Below are 16,544 nucleotides of genomic sequence, written 5' to 3'. Positions count from 1 at the left end.
GGCTCTGGGATGCCTTGACTTATTTTTCTTCTTCTGAATACCATCCTCTCATCTTTGAGACTTAATTTGGTTCCTACCATCACTTTGGTAGCCTCTCTACTTCCCAGGGCTCAGTTGCATGTCTGCCTGTTTTGAGCTTCCCTTCCCGCATACCCCCGTCATGCCCCCGTTGCATTCCTGCACGCTTCTGTTATGGTATTTCTCAAAGTGTGGGTCTGTGTACTCTGAAGAGTGCTTCTTAGAAAGGCGGATTCCTGGGAATACGCAGAACTACTGCATCAGTATTGTTGAGAGTGGAGCCCAGGAGCCTGCATTTAGGAACGCTCACCTCTCCCCCAGTGATTCTTACACAGAGGAAAAAGAGTAGTGAGACCCAAGGTTTTATTCACGCACCTGCCTGGGCCCCTACAACTAGTTCCAGGAGTGGGGAGTGTGGCCACTTGGAGCAACCTCTGGGTAAGTTTCACCACCACTTCTGACTGTTGGGAAGTGAGAACACCAAAGTTACTCAGATTTAATGGTTTTTAACTGTATCTTTACTAAGAGGCACAATCCTTTTTTATGTGTTTGTTTTTAAACCTTTTTTGAGTTATAATTTTATATGCCATAAAATTGACCCGTTTTAAATGTTCTAGGCAACCCCTAACCTACTTTCTGTCTCTATAGATGACCCTTTTCTGGATATTTCTCTCTTTTTTTTCTTTTTGTTCTTTCTTTCTTTTTTCTTTTTCTTTTTTTGAGATGGAGTCTCTCGCTCTGCTGCCCAGGATAGAGGGCAGTGGCGCCATCTTGCCTCCCAGGTTCAAGCAATTCTCCTGCCTCAGCCTCCCAAGTAGCTGGGACTACAAGTGCACACGGGCACACCTGTCTAATTTTTTGTATTTTAGTAGAGACAGGGTTTTGCCGTGTTGCCCAGGCTGGTCTCAAACTCCTGAGCTAAGGCATTTCTCCTGCCTTGGCCTCCCAAAATCTTATAAATGGAATCGTACAATATACAATCTTCTTGTCTAACTTTCATTTAGCATAATGTTTTTGAAATTCACTTGTTTTGTAGCCTGTATCAGTATTTCATTCTTTTATATGGTTGAATAATATTCCGTTATAACACATATGCCATATTTTGCTTAGCCATTCACTGGTTAATGAACGTTTAGATTGTTTCCATTTTTTTGACTGTTACTAACAGTGCTGCTATGACATTCGTGCACAAGTCTTTGTGTGAACATATATTTTTATTTCTCCTGAGTGAAATAGAGTGGAATGGCTGGTTCATACGGCAAATGTGTGCTTGAGTTTTGAAGAAACCTCCAGTTTAAAGCAACCGTGCCATTTTCCATGTTCATCAGCAATGTCTGAGGGTTCCAGTTCCTTCATCTTCTCACCAGCACTTTTTATTTTCTATGTTTTGGGTTGTAGCCATCCTCGTGTGTGTGAGGTGGTATCTGATTGGAGTCTTGATTTGCATTTTCCTAATGACTACCGATGTCGCGCCCTTTTACTTGTGCTCTTGGCCATTTGCCTGTCTTCTCTGGAAAGATGTCTCTTCAGAGATTTTGCTGATTATTAAACTGGCATATTTGGGCTGGTTGCAGTGGCACACACCTGTAATCAGTTTGGGAGGCAGAGGTGGGCGGGTCATGAGGTCAGGAGATCGAGACCAACCTGGCCAACATGTTGAAACCCCATCTCTACTAAAATGCAAAACATTAGCTGGGCATGGTGGTGTGTGCCTGCATTAGCGGGGCATGGTGGTGCGTGCCTGTAGTCCCAGCTACTTGGGAGGCTGAGGCAGGAGAATCGCTTGAACCCAAGAGGCAGAGATTGCAATGAGCTGAGATCGTGCCATTGCACTCCAGCCTGGGGGACAGAGTAAGACTACATCTCAAAAAAAAAAAACAAAACAGAACAAAAAAAAAATCTGGCATATTTTTCTTCTTATTGACTATAAAAGTTCTTTATATATTCCAGATACAAGAGGAGTAATCCATTTACTTGATGGAGGGATGGAAGGTTCACAAACCCTCTGCCCAGCCTGTAATGGCCTGGCCAGCAGATCTCCATGGCTCTTCTTTTCTCAGTGCTAGGGTGTGGCCCTTAGGGAACTCCTAGAAGCAATTCTTTGAACTCTACCTTCTGCATGGCGTAAACAAGAGCGAAAGGGTAATGTGGGGTTACAGGAATAGAAAGACAGATGGGGACACAAATGCTTAGAAAGGGCCATAGAGGGACCTGGGGAATGAGCTCTTCTTCAGTGAAGGGTTTCTACCTCACGTTTAGCTAAGGGAGTTTCTACTCTGTGATAGGGGAATACAGTAGGGTTTATCCTGGTCCTGCTCAGCATTCAGAGTCCTTTATTTTATTTATTTATTTATTTATTGACACGGAGTTTCGCTCTTGTTACCCAGGCTGGAGTGCAATGGCACAATCTTGGCTCACTGTTCCTCCGCCTCCTGGGTTCAGGCAATTCTGCCTCAGCCTCCTGAGTAGCTGGGATTACAGGCACGCACCACCATGCTCAGCTAATTTTTTGTATTTTTAGTTGAGACGGGGTTTCACCATGTTGACCAGGATGGTCTCGATCTCTTGACCTCGTGATCCACCCGCCTCGGCCTCCCAAAGTGCTGGGATTACAGACTTGAGCCACCATGCCTGGCCCAGAGTCCTTTATTTTATAGCTCCGCCGTACTCAGACCCAGCACCCCAAGTCACGGCTCAGAGCCAGCCTTCGGGGTGTACTGAGGCCTGCACAAAACCTCCCGAAATCCTGACTCCTCTAAGAGATCCCTCCTGCCTCAGTATCCCAGTTCCCTGTGGCCCAGTGTCATGGACAGCTGGCCGGCCCCAAGTGGCGGAAATGTCTCCTCCTGGAGGAGACTGTGATGTTTGAAGACACAGTCTGCGTCTCATCCACCTGCGTAACCCCACATCGGTACCGAACGTAGCTGGAAACACCTTTGCAGACAATTTCCTTAAGCCACTGAATGAAGAAGAAGGAATGAATTTGTATATTGGAAGGAGGAAAACTGAGACTCAGACAGATTAAGTAGTCTGTCTGCTGGAAGACTCAAGATCTCCAGAGTCATGTGGGTTTCAGTGAAGGGGTGCGGTCTCAAATTAAGGTTCTCTGATCCCCAGAGTTTATTTTCCGCTACATCCATTTATGAGTCCTAGCCTTTTATCTTCAGAGATTTCAACTTAAAGGACAAATGCTTGGACTACGAGGCTGATCACAGGTGGTTCTGGGGGTGATACCACCAGAGTGGAGGGGGCAGATGGGGTGGTGAGGTAATTGTACATGTGATTTCGATGGAGATGTCAGGGAGTAAGTATTTCTTTTTTTTTTTTTTAGACAATCTCGCTCTGTCACCAGGCTGGAGCGCAGTGGTGCGATCTCAACTCACTGCAACCTCCACATCCCAGGTTCAAGTGATTCTCCTGCCTCGCCCTCCCAAGTAGCTGGGACTACAGGTACACACCACCATACCCAGCTAATTTTTGTGTTTTTAGTAGAGATGGGGTTTCACTATGTTGGCCAGGATGGTATCAATCTCTTGACCTCATGATCTGCCCGCCTCAGCGTCCCAAAGTGCTGGAATTACAGGCATGAGTCACCGTGCCCAGCCAGTATTTCCAATTTCAACTCAGAGGAGGAATGTTTATATACAAGGCCAATCAGGGGTGGTTCTGAGGGTGGTACCACCCTCAGTGGAGGAGGCAGATGCGAAGGCGAGGAAATTGTATTTGTGGTTTCGATGGAGGTGTCGGGGAGTAAATGCCTCTGGAGATTACTCTGATTTCTGAGACACTGCAGGATCTCTTGGAGTAGCTGGGATTTGGGGAGTGAAAGCAACAATGCTAGGAAGAACCCAGGAGGCAGCAGAATCAGGGCATAGAAGAGGGATAGAGTAGGATGTGTTTGGGACCTGGGGCATTGTCCCTGTGGTGTGTGGGTGTCTCAGGAGCCTGGGGAGTTGTAGCTAGAGAGCTGGGGTGAGATTCTTCTGAAGGTCAAGCTGAAGCATTTTTCTCCTGCAGGGAGATCTGATTAGAGGCCCCAGAGGAGCCAGTTGGCTAACTCAGCATCTCATGTGTGTTTTCTCCAGTTTCATGAAAAATTTAGTGTTTTCATATTTATTTATTTATTTTGAGATAGAATTTTGTTCTCGTCGCCCAGGCTGGAGTGCAATGGCACGATCTCGGCTCACTACAACCTCGCCTTCGGGTTCAAGTGATTCTCCTGCCTCAGCCTCTGGAGTAGCTGGGATTACTGGCGTGTGTCAATGTGCCTGGCTAATTTTTTTGTATTTTTAGTAGAAATGGGGTTTCACCATGTTAGCCAGGCTGGTCTTGAACTCCTAATTGCAAATGATCTGCCCGCCTTGGCCTCCCAGAGTGCCAGGATTACAGACGTGAGCCACTGCACCCGGCCAGAGAGTGTTCTTTTTCTTACATAACACTCTGGTTTCAGCTATTCTGATTATACTGTCCCAAAAATCAGAAACTCTTGTAACATCTTTGCAATGAAAGGGAAATGGTGCTTTCTGTTTGCTGTTAGGGGAGAAGTTAGCTCCAGAAATGCTCTGTAGGAGAGTAAGCAAAAGATGCGAAGGCGGGCACCTTGGCAACGTGAATGTGTCTCTTAGTGAAACAGCTCCCTGGCTTGGCTGAGCAGGGTTTGCTTTCAGCCCCCTCACACTATAGCAGGGCAGGAAATGTTTTTAATCAGCCTTGGTTTTCTAGCTGTGAGCATTGTGCCTAGCAGATAGTGGGAACTGACTGATTAAATGAATGAAACAAACATATTCAGTGAGCCAGTTAATAAATGAATGGATGGATGCTGTGAGGGTTTGTTTCTCCTAAACATACCATTACTCATTCAATAATAGTGATTCACAGGGTTACTTCTCCCAGTGCTTGGTAGTTTCCTGGGAAAGAAAAGAAAGTCACTGATACGGTTATGGTAAAGAGAATTTAACAGTCGGCCAGGCGCAGTGGCTCATGGCTGTAATCTCAGCACTTTGGGAGGCCGAGGCAGGCGGACCTGAGGTCAGGAGTTCGAGACCACCTTGGCCAACATGGAGAAACCCTGTCTCTACCAAAAATACAAAAATTATCTGGGCCTGGTGGTGGGCACCTGTAATCCCAGCTACTTGGAGGGGTGAGGCAGGAGAATCGCTTGAACCTGGGAGGCGGAGGTTGCAGTGAGCCAACATCGTGCCACTCTACTCCAGCCTGGGTGACAGAGTGAGACTGTCTCAAAAAAAAAAAAAAGAGAATTTAACAATCTAGGACAGTCTGATTTGATGGTAGCCTACCAAATACTTTAAACTTTTGTGGACCTATAGAGAAATTAGTCCATTGTAGCTTTATTTTTTGCAGAGAGTTACATATAAACTGGTTGCCCAGCCTCACTATGAGAAAAGTTTGAAAGTTCGAGTCTACTCCCTTTTTTCTTTATTTCTCCTAAAAAAAAAACTTAAAAAACGGGGTACACATGCAGAATGTGCAGGTTTGTTCCATAGGTATACGTGTGCCATGGTGGTTTGCTGCACCTATTGACTGGTCCTCTAACTTCCCTCCCCTCACCCCCAATCCCCCAACAGGCCCTGGTGTGTGATGTTCCCCTCTCTGTGTCCCTGTGTTCTTAATGTTCAGCTCCCACTTATGAGTGAGAACACGCAGTATTTTGTTTTCTGTCTCTGTGTTAGTTTGTTGAGGATGATGTCCTCTAGCTTCATCCATGTCCCTGCAAAGGACATGATCCCATCCCTTTTTATGACTGCATAGTATTCCATGATATATATGTACCACATTTTCTTTATCCAGTCTATCATGGATGGGCATTTGGGTTGGTTCCATGTCTTTGCTGTTGTAAATGGTGCTACAATATACATATGTGTGCATGTGTCTTTATAGCAGAATGACTTATATTCCTTTGGGTAATATCCAGTAATGGATTGCTGGGTTGAATGGTATTCCTGGTTCTAGATCCTTGAGGAATCACCATACTGCTTCCACAGTGGTTGAACTAATTTATGTTCCCACCAACAGTATAAAAGTGTTCCTATTTCTCCAAATCCTCACCAGCATCTATTGTTACTCGATTTTCATAATCACCATTCTGACTGGTTTGAGATGGTATGTCATTGTGGTTTGATTTGCATTTCTCTGATGATCAGTGATGTTGAGATTTTTTTTTATATATGTTTCTTGGCTGCGTAAATGTCTTCTTTTGAGAAAAGTCTATTTCCTATTTAATCTCAGGTTCATGATCTTCAGAAGCCCTTGGATCTGGGTCTCCTTTGCAGAATTAGAAGAGAAACTCTCACTACCATTATTTCTGTATGTTTGGCCTAGCGAGGAGAACACGGAGCTAGCAATCAGGAAACCCGAAAGACCCAGCTCTTTTATTAACATGCAAACGTTATCAAAGTAGCATTATCTCTTACTTGTTTGTGAGGAATTTACAAAACCCTTTAGACAATGTGGAGTTTTAGCAAAATTTGAAATTCTAAAGAGAAAGGAGCCATGGAAGACCCAAAGGTTTACATTAGAGGGAGCAAGGGTGCTAGTCATGGGAGGAAGCCACTGTGGTTCCAAGTAGGAAAAACTAATCTAGCATCTTCTTTTAAATGAAAATTTCTCCTATGAAAATCTGGCTTTCAGCCTGAGCTGGGATAGTGCCAGTGAGTGGGTAGGCAAGGAAAAGGCAGTGAGTGGTAGCTAATTAATCAGTCAATCAAAAAGTATTTATAGATTCTCTAGGTAGAAGGCACCATGCTGGACTCAGTGGGAGATGCACAGAAGAGTGAGAACCAGCCCCAGCCCATGAAAAGCTTGTAGCAGGTCTCCTTGGGAGGCGAGCTGTACATGTGCTGACAGGAGGAAAGCACAGTGCAGGTTTTTAATTGGGCAGTATGTCTCACAGATGCGAAATATGTAATCCAGGCAGACGGGCTGTTATTCTAGGCTTATCACCATTTACATTGTGCCACGGAATGTCAATGTTCAAAGCATCTATGAAAGCTGCTTTTATAACTGGGTAGATTGAACTAGTCAAGGGCTTAACAGACCCTTCACCACAGAGCATAAGATGGATTGGGTGGAGAAACTGTGAGGGACGAAGGAGTGCTGCCATTTTCCCAAAATGACCCCGAAGAGATTGGGCCTCCATCCTTTGCAGAGGACTGTATAAAAGCAGAGTCATTGTAAAAATGTTCAGAGGGAAGATATGTGATGAAAAAAAACAAATTACATACCACGATTTTCATTTTATGGGAACCGCACAGACACACAGACTTGAGAAAACTTCTTTTAAATATGTTGGAGGAATAAGTACATGGACAGAGGAAAGTGACATGTCGGGGACAAAAATAAGGGGATACTGATCTGAAGCTTTCCATTAGTCACTTCCATTGACCAGATCTTCTAGACGACTGCTCGACGTTTCAAGTAAAACTATTCCCATTGACAGCAAAATGAGGTGGAATGACTTAATAGTGCAGCTAACATGTTTATTACTGACCATGTTTCAGACTTTCTCTACCTTTTTTTTTTTTTTTTTTTTGAGGCAGAGTCTTGCTTGGTTACTGAGGCTGAAGTTCAATGGCGTGATCTTGGCTCACTGCAACCTCTGCCTCCTGGGTTCAAATGATTCCCCTGCCTCAGCCTCCCAAATAGCTGGGACTACAGGCACGTGCCACCACACCCAGCTAATTTTTGTATTTTTAGTACATGTGCTGACAGGAAAGAAAGCACAAGGCCGGTTTTTAATTGGGTAGTACATCTCACAGAGATAAGGTTTCACCATATTGGTCAGGCTGGTCTTGAACTCCTGACCTTGTGATTTGCCCACCTCAGCCTCCCAAAGTGCTGGGATTATGGTCATGAGCCACTGCGCCCAGCCGACTTTCTCTACCTTTATACTTCATAGCAACTATATGTACAAGTAGTAACTGAAGAAAAGCAAAATTAAGCTGTTTTCCCAAAGTCCCCCAGATAATGAGAACCAGAGTACTACTCCAGCTGTATCTGATTCCAAAGCCAAGAACCCTCTAGTTAAAGAGGCACAAAGATCCCAGTTAAAGAAGCACAAAATAATTGAGACTGTATATAAGGTTTGAAAGTGTATGGAGCTCTCCTTTTCTGGAAGTGGTTATGTCCCTCATGACTTTAAGCATAGTCATTGTAATATGGGCATAACATGACATTGGGTATAAAATCAGACAGTGTTAGGGGCTGAGTATCTGTATTTTGAGGATGGATTTTATAAGACGACTAAATAGCTAACACATTTTTAAACAAGGGTAGCCATCTTTTCTCCTAGGAAAATATTTTCTTTAAAAAATTTTTATTTTTAATTATTATGGATACCTAATGGCTGTACATATTTATGGGAGGAAAATATTTTCTTGATTCCAGAATACCCATTATTCCAAGGCAGTATATGAGAGAATACTATTTAGCTATATTCATACTGAAGTGTATGAAGTATTTGTAAATATTGGGAAAAGTGTGGTGTGAGAAAAGTTTGAATTGTTTAAACATTTTGAATGCTAACTTATTTAGCATACTTGAAAATTTGATTTGTAAATCCATCTGGAGACAAATGATTTGCAAGGCCCATTTTTCTATCTTTTCTACCATCTCTTGAAAATTATTTATAAAAAAATATAGATTTACCACAAAGCATAGCCTCATGAATGTTCAGAATACCAAGGGCCAAGAGAAGATTCCAAAAACTTCCTCCAGAGAGGAAACACAGGTTATATCCAAAGGAAGGAGACTCAGAATGGCTTTGGACTTCTCAACAGCAAACTAGGAAGCTAGAAGACAATGGAGCAATAACTTTAAAATCTGGAGGGAAATTTGCAGCCTGGAATCCTATACTCAGCTAAACTACCCATCAAGTATAAGAGCAAAACGAATATATTTTCAAACTTGTGAGGTTTCAAAAAATTGACTTTTCATGTACCCCCCCTTTTTTCTTTTTTTTTTATTTTAACAAAAGAAGATGCTCTTCACAATTAAATAGAGCAAGAAAAAGGAAGATATCAAATCTAGGAAACAGATGACAGAACGTTAAGAAGGAGCGGGGGGATATCCTTATAATGAAGATGCCAGCAGATCCCAAATTACAGATGTGCAGCAGGGCAGTGGAGCAATTCTGCAGGTTCCAGTAAATCTCCAGAAGAGGTATCTCTGAGAAGAAAACATTAATAGAATTCCAGATATGTTTGGCCCTATCGAACAGAGTCTTACACAACTGGAGGAGGTTCAGAGATGAGTAATGTTTAAGCATATAGAAAACCGAGAAGCTGGAAAGAATGACTTTGGAAATCAGGTAGTACAGTAAATGGAAAACAATCTTAGTTTACCTTCTGGCTCAGATGCAAATAGTCATAGTTGTGTTAACACTGGCTATTGATCACACAAAAATTGTGATATAACACTATTGGGAGGACAAGAGGAAATGTAATATGTGTGTAGGTGGTAGTGGGGATTGGGCAAGAAAAAAGTAAACCCTTGTATTTTTGTTGGGAACTTGATGAATAATGCCCCAAACTGAAGAAAACCGAACAAGACACAGAGATGAGAGAAGCATGTTATTCAGAGATAAAGGGTGGGGTAATTATTAAAGAAACAGCTAAAATAATTGAAAAGGTTTGGCACTTATGACAGAATGAAAGAATGTAGGTAGTAGAACTATTGATTATTTAAATTCTGTGTATGTCTGGCTTTGATAAAAAGTAGGCTGGTTGCCATGGCACATGCCTGTAATTCCAGTACTGTGGGAAACTGAGATGGGAGAATTGCTTGAGCCCGAAAGTTCAAGATCAGCTTGGGCAACATAAGGAGACCCTGTCCCTGGAAAAAATAAATTTAAAAAATTAGCCAGACGTGCTGGCTTGCCCTGTAATCCTAGCTACTAGGGTGGATCTTTGGTGGGAGGATTCCTTGAGCCCAGGAAGTGGAGGCTGCAGTGAGCTGTGATTGTGCTACTGCACTCCAGCCTGAGAAACAGAGTGAGACCCTGTCTCAATACAAAAACAACCATGAAAAGTGAGGGGAAAATTCAGATAAGGAAAAAAAAAGACCAAAAAGGAGGATGGGTGCACGTTTTATATAATGAAACTCAAAAGAGAATACAAAAATATGAGGCCTGGCATGCTGGCTCATACCTGTAATCTCAGCACTTTGGGAGGCCAAGGCAAGTGGATCACGAGGTCAAGAGATCGAGACCATCTTAGCCAACATGGTGAAAACCAGTCTCTACTAAAAATACAAAAAGTAGCTGGGCTTGGCAGCGCACACCTGTAGTCCCAGCTACTGGCAAGACTGAGGCAGGAGAATCACCTGAATCTAGGAGGCAGAGGTTGCAGTGAGCTGAGATCATGCCACTGCACTCCAGCCTGGCGACAGAGCGAGACTCTGTCAAAAAAAAAAAAAAAAAAAAAGAATGAGAATACAAAAAAATTTAAAACAAGGAGTTAAGATGAATCTCAAGTATAGTTTTTTAAAACTGATTTTTTTTTTTCTTGAGACAGGGTCTCATATTTTGACCCAGGCTGGAGTGCAGTGGGGTAAATATGGCTGCCTCGACCTCCCAGGCTCAAGAGATCCTCCTGCCTCAGTCCCTTAAGTAGCTGGGACTATAGGCATGTGCCACCACACTCAGCTGATTTTTCAGTTTTATGTAGAGATGGGTTTCGCCATGTTGCCCAGGCTGATCTTGAACTCTTGGGCTCCAGCGATCCACCTGCCTCCATCTCCCAAAGTGCTAGGATTATAGCCATGAGCCATTGCACCCAGCCCCTAAAACAGATCATGAAAAGAAGAAAGTTGGGCAATGTTATAGTCCTTCCTCTTTCTTTCCCACACACACGCACACTCTGTTCAGGTGTTTGTGTGTATCCTCTGACCTTTCCTTGCTGTTGGCTTCTACTTGAATAGGATGACTGGACAAGATCTGGAGGACCAAGTCTGAGCTGTGTCATCTGACCCAGTCTCTTCATTCTCCAGCTGTGGATCTGGCTTCTCTTTGTTCCTCACTGGGTTCTTAGAATGTCTTCTTTCCTGCCATCTTGCCGTATCCTCCTACTCTGCTGGCCTCCTGATCCAAACTCCTTGGTCTGCCCTGCTGGCTCTGACTCATTCCTTACCCTGACCTTGCTGTCTGTATTTGCTTTGACTACCCTATGCGTTTCTTCAACCTAATTCTTAATTCCTGGCTGCCACCTCCTTGTCAAAACTTGGCTAAATCCACTTTGGAATGCCAAGGCGGATGGGACTGCCTGGGAAGAATGTGGAGAATCTGCAGCTCTGCTTGTTCCTCATTCTTGAGAACCAGGCTGGCAGCTGAGGGTATATGAGGAGAGAGAGAGGGAGAGAGATTTTTTTTTTGTTTCTTTTTCTTTTCTTTTTTGAGACAAAATCTTACTCTGTCGCGCAGGCTGGAGTACAGTGATGTGATCTCCGCTCACTGCAACCTCCACTTCCCGGGTTCAAGCAATTCTTCTGCTTCAGCGTCCTGAGTAGCTGGGATTGCAGGCGCCCACCACCATGCCTAGCTAATTTTTTTGTAGTTTTAGTAGAGATGGGTTTGACCATCTTGGCCAGGCTGGTCTTGAACTCCTGACCTTGTGATCCACCCACCTCAGCCTCCTAAAGTGCTGGTATTACAGGTGTGAGCCACCACGCCCGGCCAGAGAGCGTTTTGAGAGAAGAGTACATGATCATACTGATCATCTTGGGCCCCATCGGTCTCCTTGAGAATGCTAACATGTCTCCTGGTATAGTCTTTCTTTTATTTATCCTTCAGTTTGTCTTGTAAACTGTTCTGAAAGTTTAAAACCCAGAGACATCTCTCCAGCTTCCTTGCATGGGCTGTATTTTAACTGCTTTAGAGGCCGTGGCAGGACTCATTCTTGCTCATGGTAATTTTGCATGGAGTGACGTCTGAGTCGCTTTTCGACTGCATTCCACACCAATCTGTCCAGCCCTGCAGTTTGTGGGCTGACTCCTGTTGTCTTTCAACATACTGAGCACTACGAGATAGTGCGAGTTTGGGTCTTGTCAGGGAGTCTGATTAAGCCGCAGTCAGAGACAGCAGTCCTAAGTGTGAAATATAACAGGCCTTCTCAAGACAGCTTCATCTGTGAGCTGCTGGAGGTGGCTGGTGCCGTTGTGTTGGGGGTAGGGGCTTGCTAACAAAGCAAACATTTTTTTTTTTTTTTCTATCACAGGCTAGGTCTATGGTGGTAACATTTGGCAAGTTGAGTAACAGAGAACATAGATAACTGTGAACAGATGGGCAACTATTAAAAGATTTGAGGGGCTTTCATCATTTCTCAAATGGCCTTCATCCACCTACAGGATACCCAGTTCCCTTGCAAGAGGATTACATAAAGGATTCAATTACATTTCTCTTTCCTTTTTTTTTTTTTCTTCAATTGCGATGGAAGCACAAGTTCTGACGTGAAAAGGAAAAGAATAGATGAGAAATTTCTAATTTTGAATCCCCTTAGGATTAGATGCTGATTTCAGCTGTGCAGAGAACACTGCCCCATATTTTACAAGAGTAACTGCTGCCAGTTTCAGGAGACATGACTTTCCAAAATAGACAGTAAACTCCGCCCTCCATAGCTGATGACCATCTGACATTCAGACAGAATTACAGAGCAATACAAGTTTTGATAAGTATAACCTTGCTTTTAAAAATTGGCAGTGGCACATCATCACGGTGTTTAAGCTCAAAACTGATAGAATACAAAACACATAAGAGAAATGCATTGCCTGTTCCCCAGCAGCAACGTAAAATATGTATTCATCTGAGAGCAATTAAATGTATTTACCCCTGCTTCAGGGCAGCAGTGTCTCTGATTCAGAAGCATGCTGTTCCTCTTTTGCTCAGAATGATGCTTGGGAGGGTCTTAAGAGGGAAAAGAACTCCAGGCACTGATTAAGAGGACGCAAATTGTTTTCTCTTAGGGAGCGGCAGCCTGATTTTGCCAAAAGCAGTCATAAGTTAATATGGCTGGAGTTATGGTGGCTATAAGCTAGATCTCAGGAGACTGAACAAATTAGATTGGGTTCCATTCCTCAGAGGTTACCTTAATGTTATAAATTCTAGGACCAATAATCTTAATATAAGTTTATAATTTTAGTGGGTACTCACCCTACGCATATTCATTTAATTGTCTGTTTGCAAGCAGAAAGGATGGATACCCTGCTCACCCCCTTTTTTTTCTAGACAGAGTCTTGCTCTGTCACCCAGGCTGGAATGTAGTGGCACGATCTCGGCTCATTGCAACCTCCACCTCCTGGGTTCAAGCAATTCTCCTGCCTTAGCCTCCCAAGTAGCTGGGATTACAGGCACGCGCCACCATGCCCAGCTAATTTTTGTATTTTTAGTAGAGACAGGGTTTCACCATGTTGGCCAGGCTGGTCTTGAACTCCTGACCTTGTGATCCACTCGCCTCAGCCTTCCAAAGTGCTGGGATTACAGGTGTGAGCCACAGCACCCAGTCACCCTGCCCCATTTTTATCCCTGGTCCTCTAGTCAGCTTCAGTCCCTATTTATCCCAGCCAAGAGTACTGGGTAACTGAAGATTCTCGTCTCTACAAACCACCCCACCTAAGATTAAATTTTGCCTAAACGTAACCGCCAACCTTACAAAAGGAAAATAACCATTTGTCCTATTTTAAAGTCCTACATTTGGAAAAATTATAATTTAAAATGATTCAGCAACAGAAGCACCAAAACAAACCAATCAGTAATAGGTGGAAAACAATTAGCTCTTTGAGGTGATGGCCTCTTTGCTAAATGCTGCTGAGGTTCATAAACTCGGTTCTCCTAGGCTGGGCTGTTTGGTTTTATGTAACTGAGTAAACAAGGATTATCGGTGGGTTTAGTGTCCCCCGGAGAATCATACTTTCACAGAAGGAATTATTGGAAATAGTGAAAATATGTTCCCACCATTAGCGGAAGAAGAGCGGGCAATATTAATTTTTCCGTATATGTTTTGTGGGCTGTTAAAAAGTAAGTGCTGTACATAGATCGTGTCATATAACAAGGAACATAACCCAGGCACTTGGGAGCAGTGTAAAGGGGGTGAATATTTGTGTATAACAAATTGGGGTTGTAATAATCACTAATGGAATAGAAAATAAGCTCCATATAATGCTCATTTTTTTTGTTCCAAGTTTTAGGTTTTTTGAATTTTACACATTTTCCTGTTATGTAGAAATACTCTTTAGGGAATTGAAGCTATCCTATAAAAGATGCATGCACACAGGTTTATAGCAGCGCAGTTCACAATAGCAAAGATGTGGAACCAAAGTGCCCATCCATCAACAAATAGATAAAGAAAATATGGTATAGATGCACTATGAAATATTAGTCAGCCAAAGAAAGGAACAAAAGAATGTCTTTTGCAGCAACTTGGATGGAGCTGGAGGCCATTATTCTAAGTGAAGTAACTCAGGAATGGAAAACCAAAGATCCTATGTTCTCACTTATAAGTGGGAGCTAAGCTACGAGGACGTAAAGGCATAAGAATGATATAATGGACTTTGGGGACTCGGGGAATGGTGGGAGGGGGGTGAGGGATAAGAGGTCACACACCGGGTACAGTATACACTGCTCAGGTGATGGGTGCACCAAAATCTCAGAAGTCACCACTAAAGAACTTATCCAGGTCAGGCGCAGTGGCTCACGCCTGTAATCCCAGCGCTTTGGGAGGCAGAGGCAGGTGGACCACGAGGTCAGGAGATGGAGACGATCCAGGTTAACACAGTAAAACCTCCTCTCTACAAAAATACAAAATATTAGCCAGGCATGGTGGCATGCTCCTGTAGTCCCAGCTGCTTGGGAGGCTGAGGCAGGAGAATCGCTTGAACCTGGGAGGCGGAGGTTGCAGTGAACCAAGATTGTGCCACTGCTCTCCAGGCTGGGTGACAGAGCAAGACTCTGTCTCAAAAAGAAAAAAAAAAAAAAAAAAAGAACTTATCCATGTAACCAAAAACCATTTGCACCCACCCCAAAAACTACTGAAATTGAAAAACAACAATAATAAGTAAAATTTCATGGTTAAAAAAATAAAAATAAAGCCACCCCCAGTGATCCTGTCTTCCTCATCGCTATTGCTGAGTCTGATGGTGTTGATTTGCTCATCCTCCATGATGCTCACACAGCCTCCATTTGTGCCTGTGCTTTTCTAGAATGGCCGACATGCAGGGACTGGTGGAAAGACTGGAACGAGCTGTCAGCCGCCTGGAGTCTCTGTCTGCTGAGTCTCACAGGCCCCCTGGGGACTGCAGGGAAGTCAACGGTGTCAATGGAGGTAGGGCCACAAACTGTTGTCATTCCGGGTCTTCTTGTGGGTCACTTTATTTTGTTTCCATCATTTCATTCTCAAGAAACATTTCTATTATCCTTCAGCTTCCCCACTCCTTCCATTGTATGTGACCATGACGTTAACCAGAGGCAGACAATCCCCGAAAAAGAGAAAGGACGAAAATCTTTCAACCCACAATCCACAGAAATTATCAGTAGCTTTGCCTTTTAGAGACAGGGTCTCACTCTGTTACCCAGGCTGGAGTGCAGTGGCGCAGTCATAGCTCACAGTTACCTCAGACTCCCAGGCTCAAGCCATCTCCCCGCCTAGGCCTCCCAGAGTGCTGGGATTACAGGTGTGAGCCCCAGTGCCTCTTACAAGCATATTCCATGTGTCAGATGTCATCATTCTTTCGTTTGGTGTTCATACTGCTGTCCCACACTCAATGACCAAGTATATTATCTATGTAATTACCAAAAAAGAAACTAGTGTTCTCGATTAGAATATAAATTGTAAAATGTATATTTTAATTTTTTTTTCTTTGTTTTTTTGAGATGGAGTCTCGCTCTGTCACCCAGGCTGGAGTGCAGTGGCACGATCTTGGCTCACTGCAACCTCTGCCTCCTGGGTTCAAGCGATTCTCCTGCCTCAGCCTCCTGAGTAGCTGGGACTACAAGTGCGTGCCACCGTGTCCAGCTAATTTTTGTATTTTTAGTAGAGTTGGGATTTCACCAGGAGGGCCAGGCTGGTCTCAAAATCCTGACCTTGTGATCTGCCCTCCTTGGCCTCCCAAAGTGCTGGGATTATAGGCGTGAGCCACTGCGTGTAACCAGGTTTTGATTTTAACGAGAACAAATCATTAAATTTAGGAACTGCAGTTTTGAAGGAAGCTAGTCTTATGTGAAGGCAAATACGACTTTGATGTAACATAACTAAGTCACGGTGTTTTACCTTTGCCTATTGCTAACCAAATATGCTTTTAAAACTATGTGCTAATACCATACTTCAAAATATTTTTTTAATTATATGATCAAAAATAAAAAGTTAGCTACTTTTTCAAAAAGGGTACCACATTTGGCAAACTCTCCAAAAAATCTAATATATTTTTTCCAATTTCTTCTTGACTAAGGGACAAATAAAAAGTACAAATAATTTACTTAATAATTTATTTAAGAAAAATAAATGACCAACCAATGAAATTTGAGT

At 43.3% G+C, this 16,544-nt stretch overlaps 1 protein-coding gene across 12 annotated transcripts in view; it reads left to right on the top strand.

The window, feature by feature from the left end:
- CAP2 (cyclase associated actin cytoskeleton regulatory protein 2) overlaps positions 1–16,544 on the top strand; it is a 142,193-nt gene that overhangs the window by 10,808 nt on the left and 114,841 nt on the right. For 4 of the 12 annotated variants that reach the window (XM_035294828.3, XM_035294826.3, XM_078368287.1 and 1 more), the window contains exons 2-3: positions 3,350–3,468; positions 15,223–15,344. The exons of 1 other annotated variant lie outside the window; for it this stretch is intronic. In XM_035294828.3, coding sequence (XP_035150719.1) covers positions 15,224–15,344 — 121 coding nt within the window. In that variant the 5' untranslated portion in view covers positions 3,350–3,468; position 15,223. Of the gene's footprint in view, positions 1–3,349; positions 3,469–10,543; positions 10,659–15,222; positions 15,345–16,544 lie in introns of all 12 variants that reach the window. 7 more of the 12 variants (XM_035294827.3, XM_008993922.6, XM_035294824.3 and 4 more) reach the window with 4 other exon arrangements.

The sequence above is a fragment of the Callithrix jacchus genome, chromosome 4 (genome assembly GCF_049354715.1).
Source record: "Callithrix jacchus isolate 240 chromosome 4, calJac240_pri, whole genome shotgun sequence".
Lineage (NCBI taxonomy): Eukaryota > Metazoa > Chordata > Mammalia > Primates > Cebidae > Callithrix > Callithrix jacchus.
The sequence above is the reverse complement of the archived record's forward strand: the minus strand, read 5'-3'. Positions and strand labels throughout refer to the sequence as shown.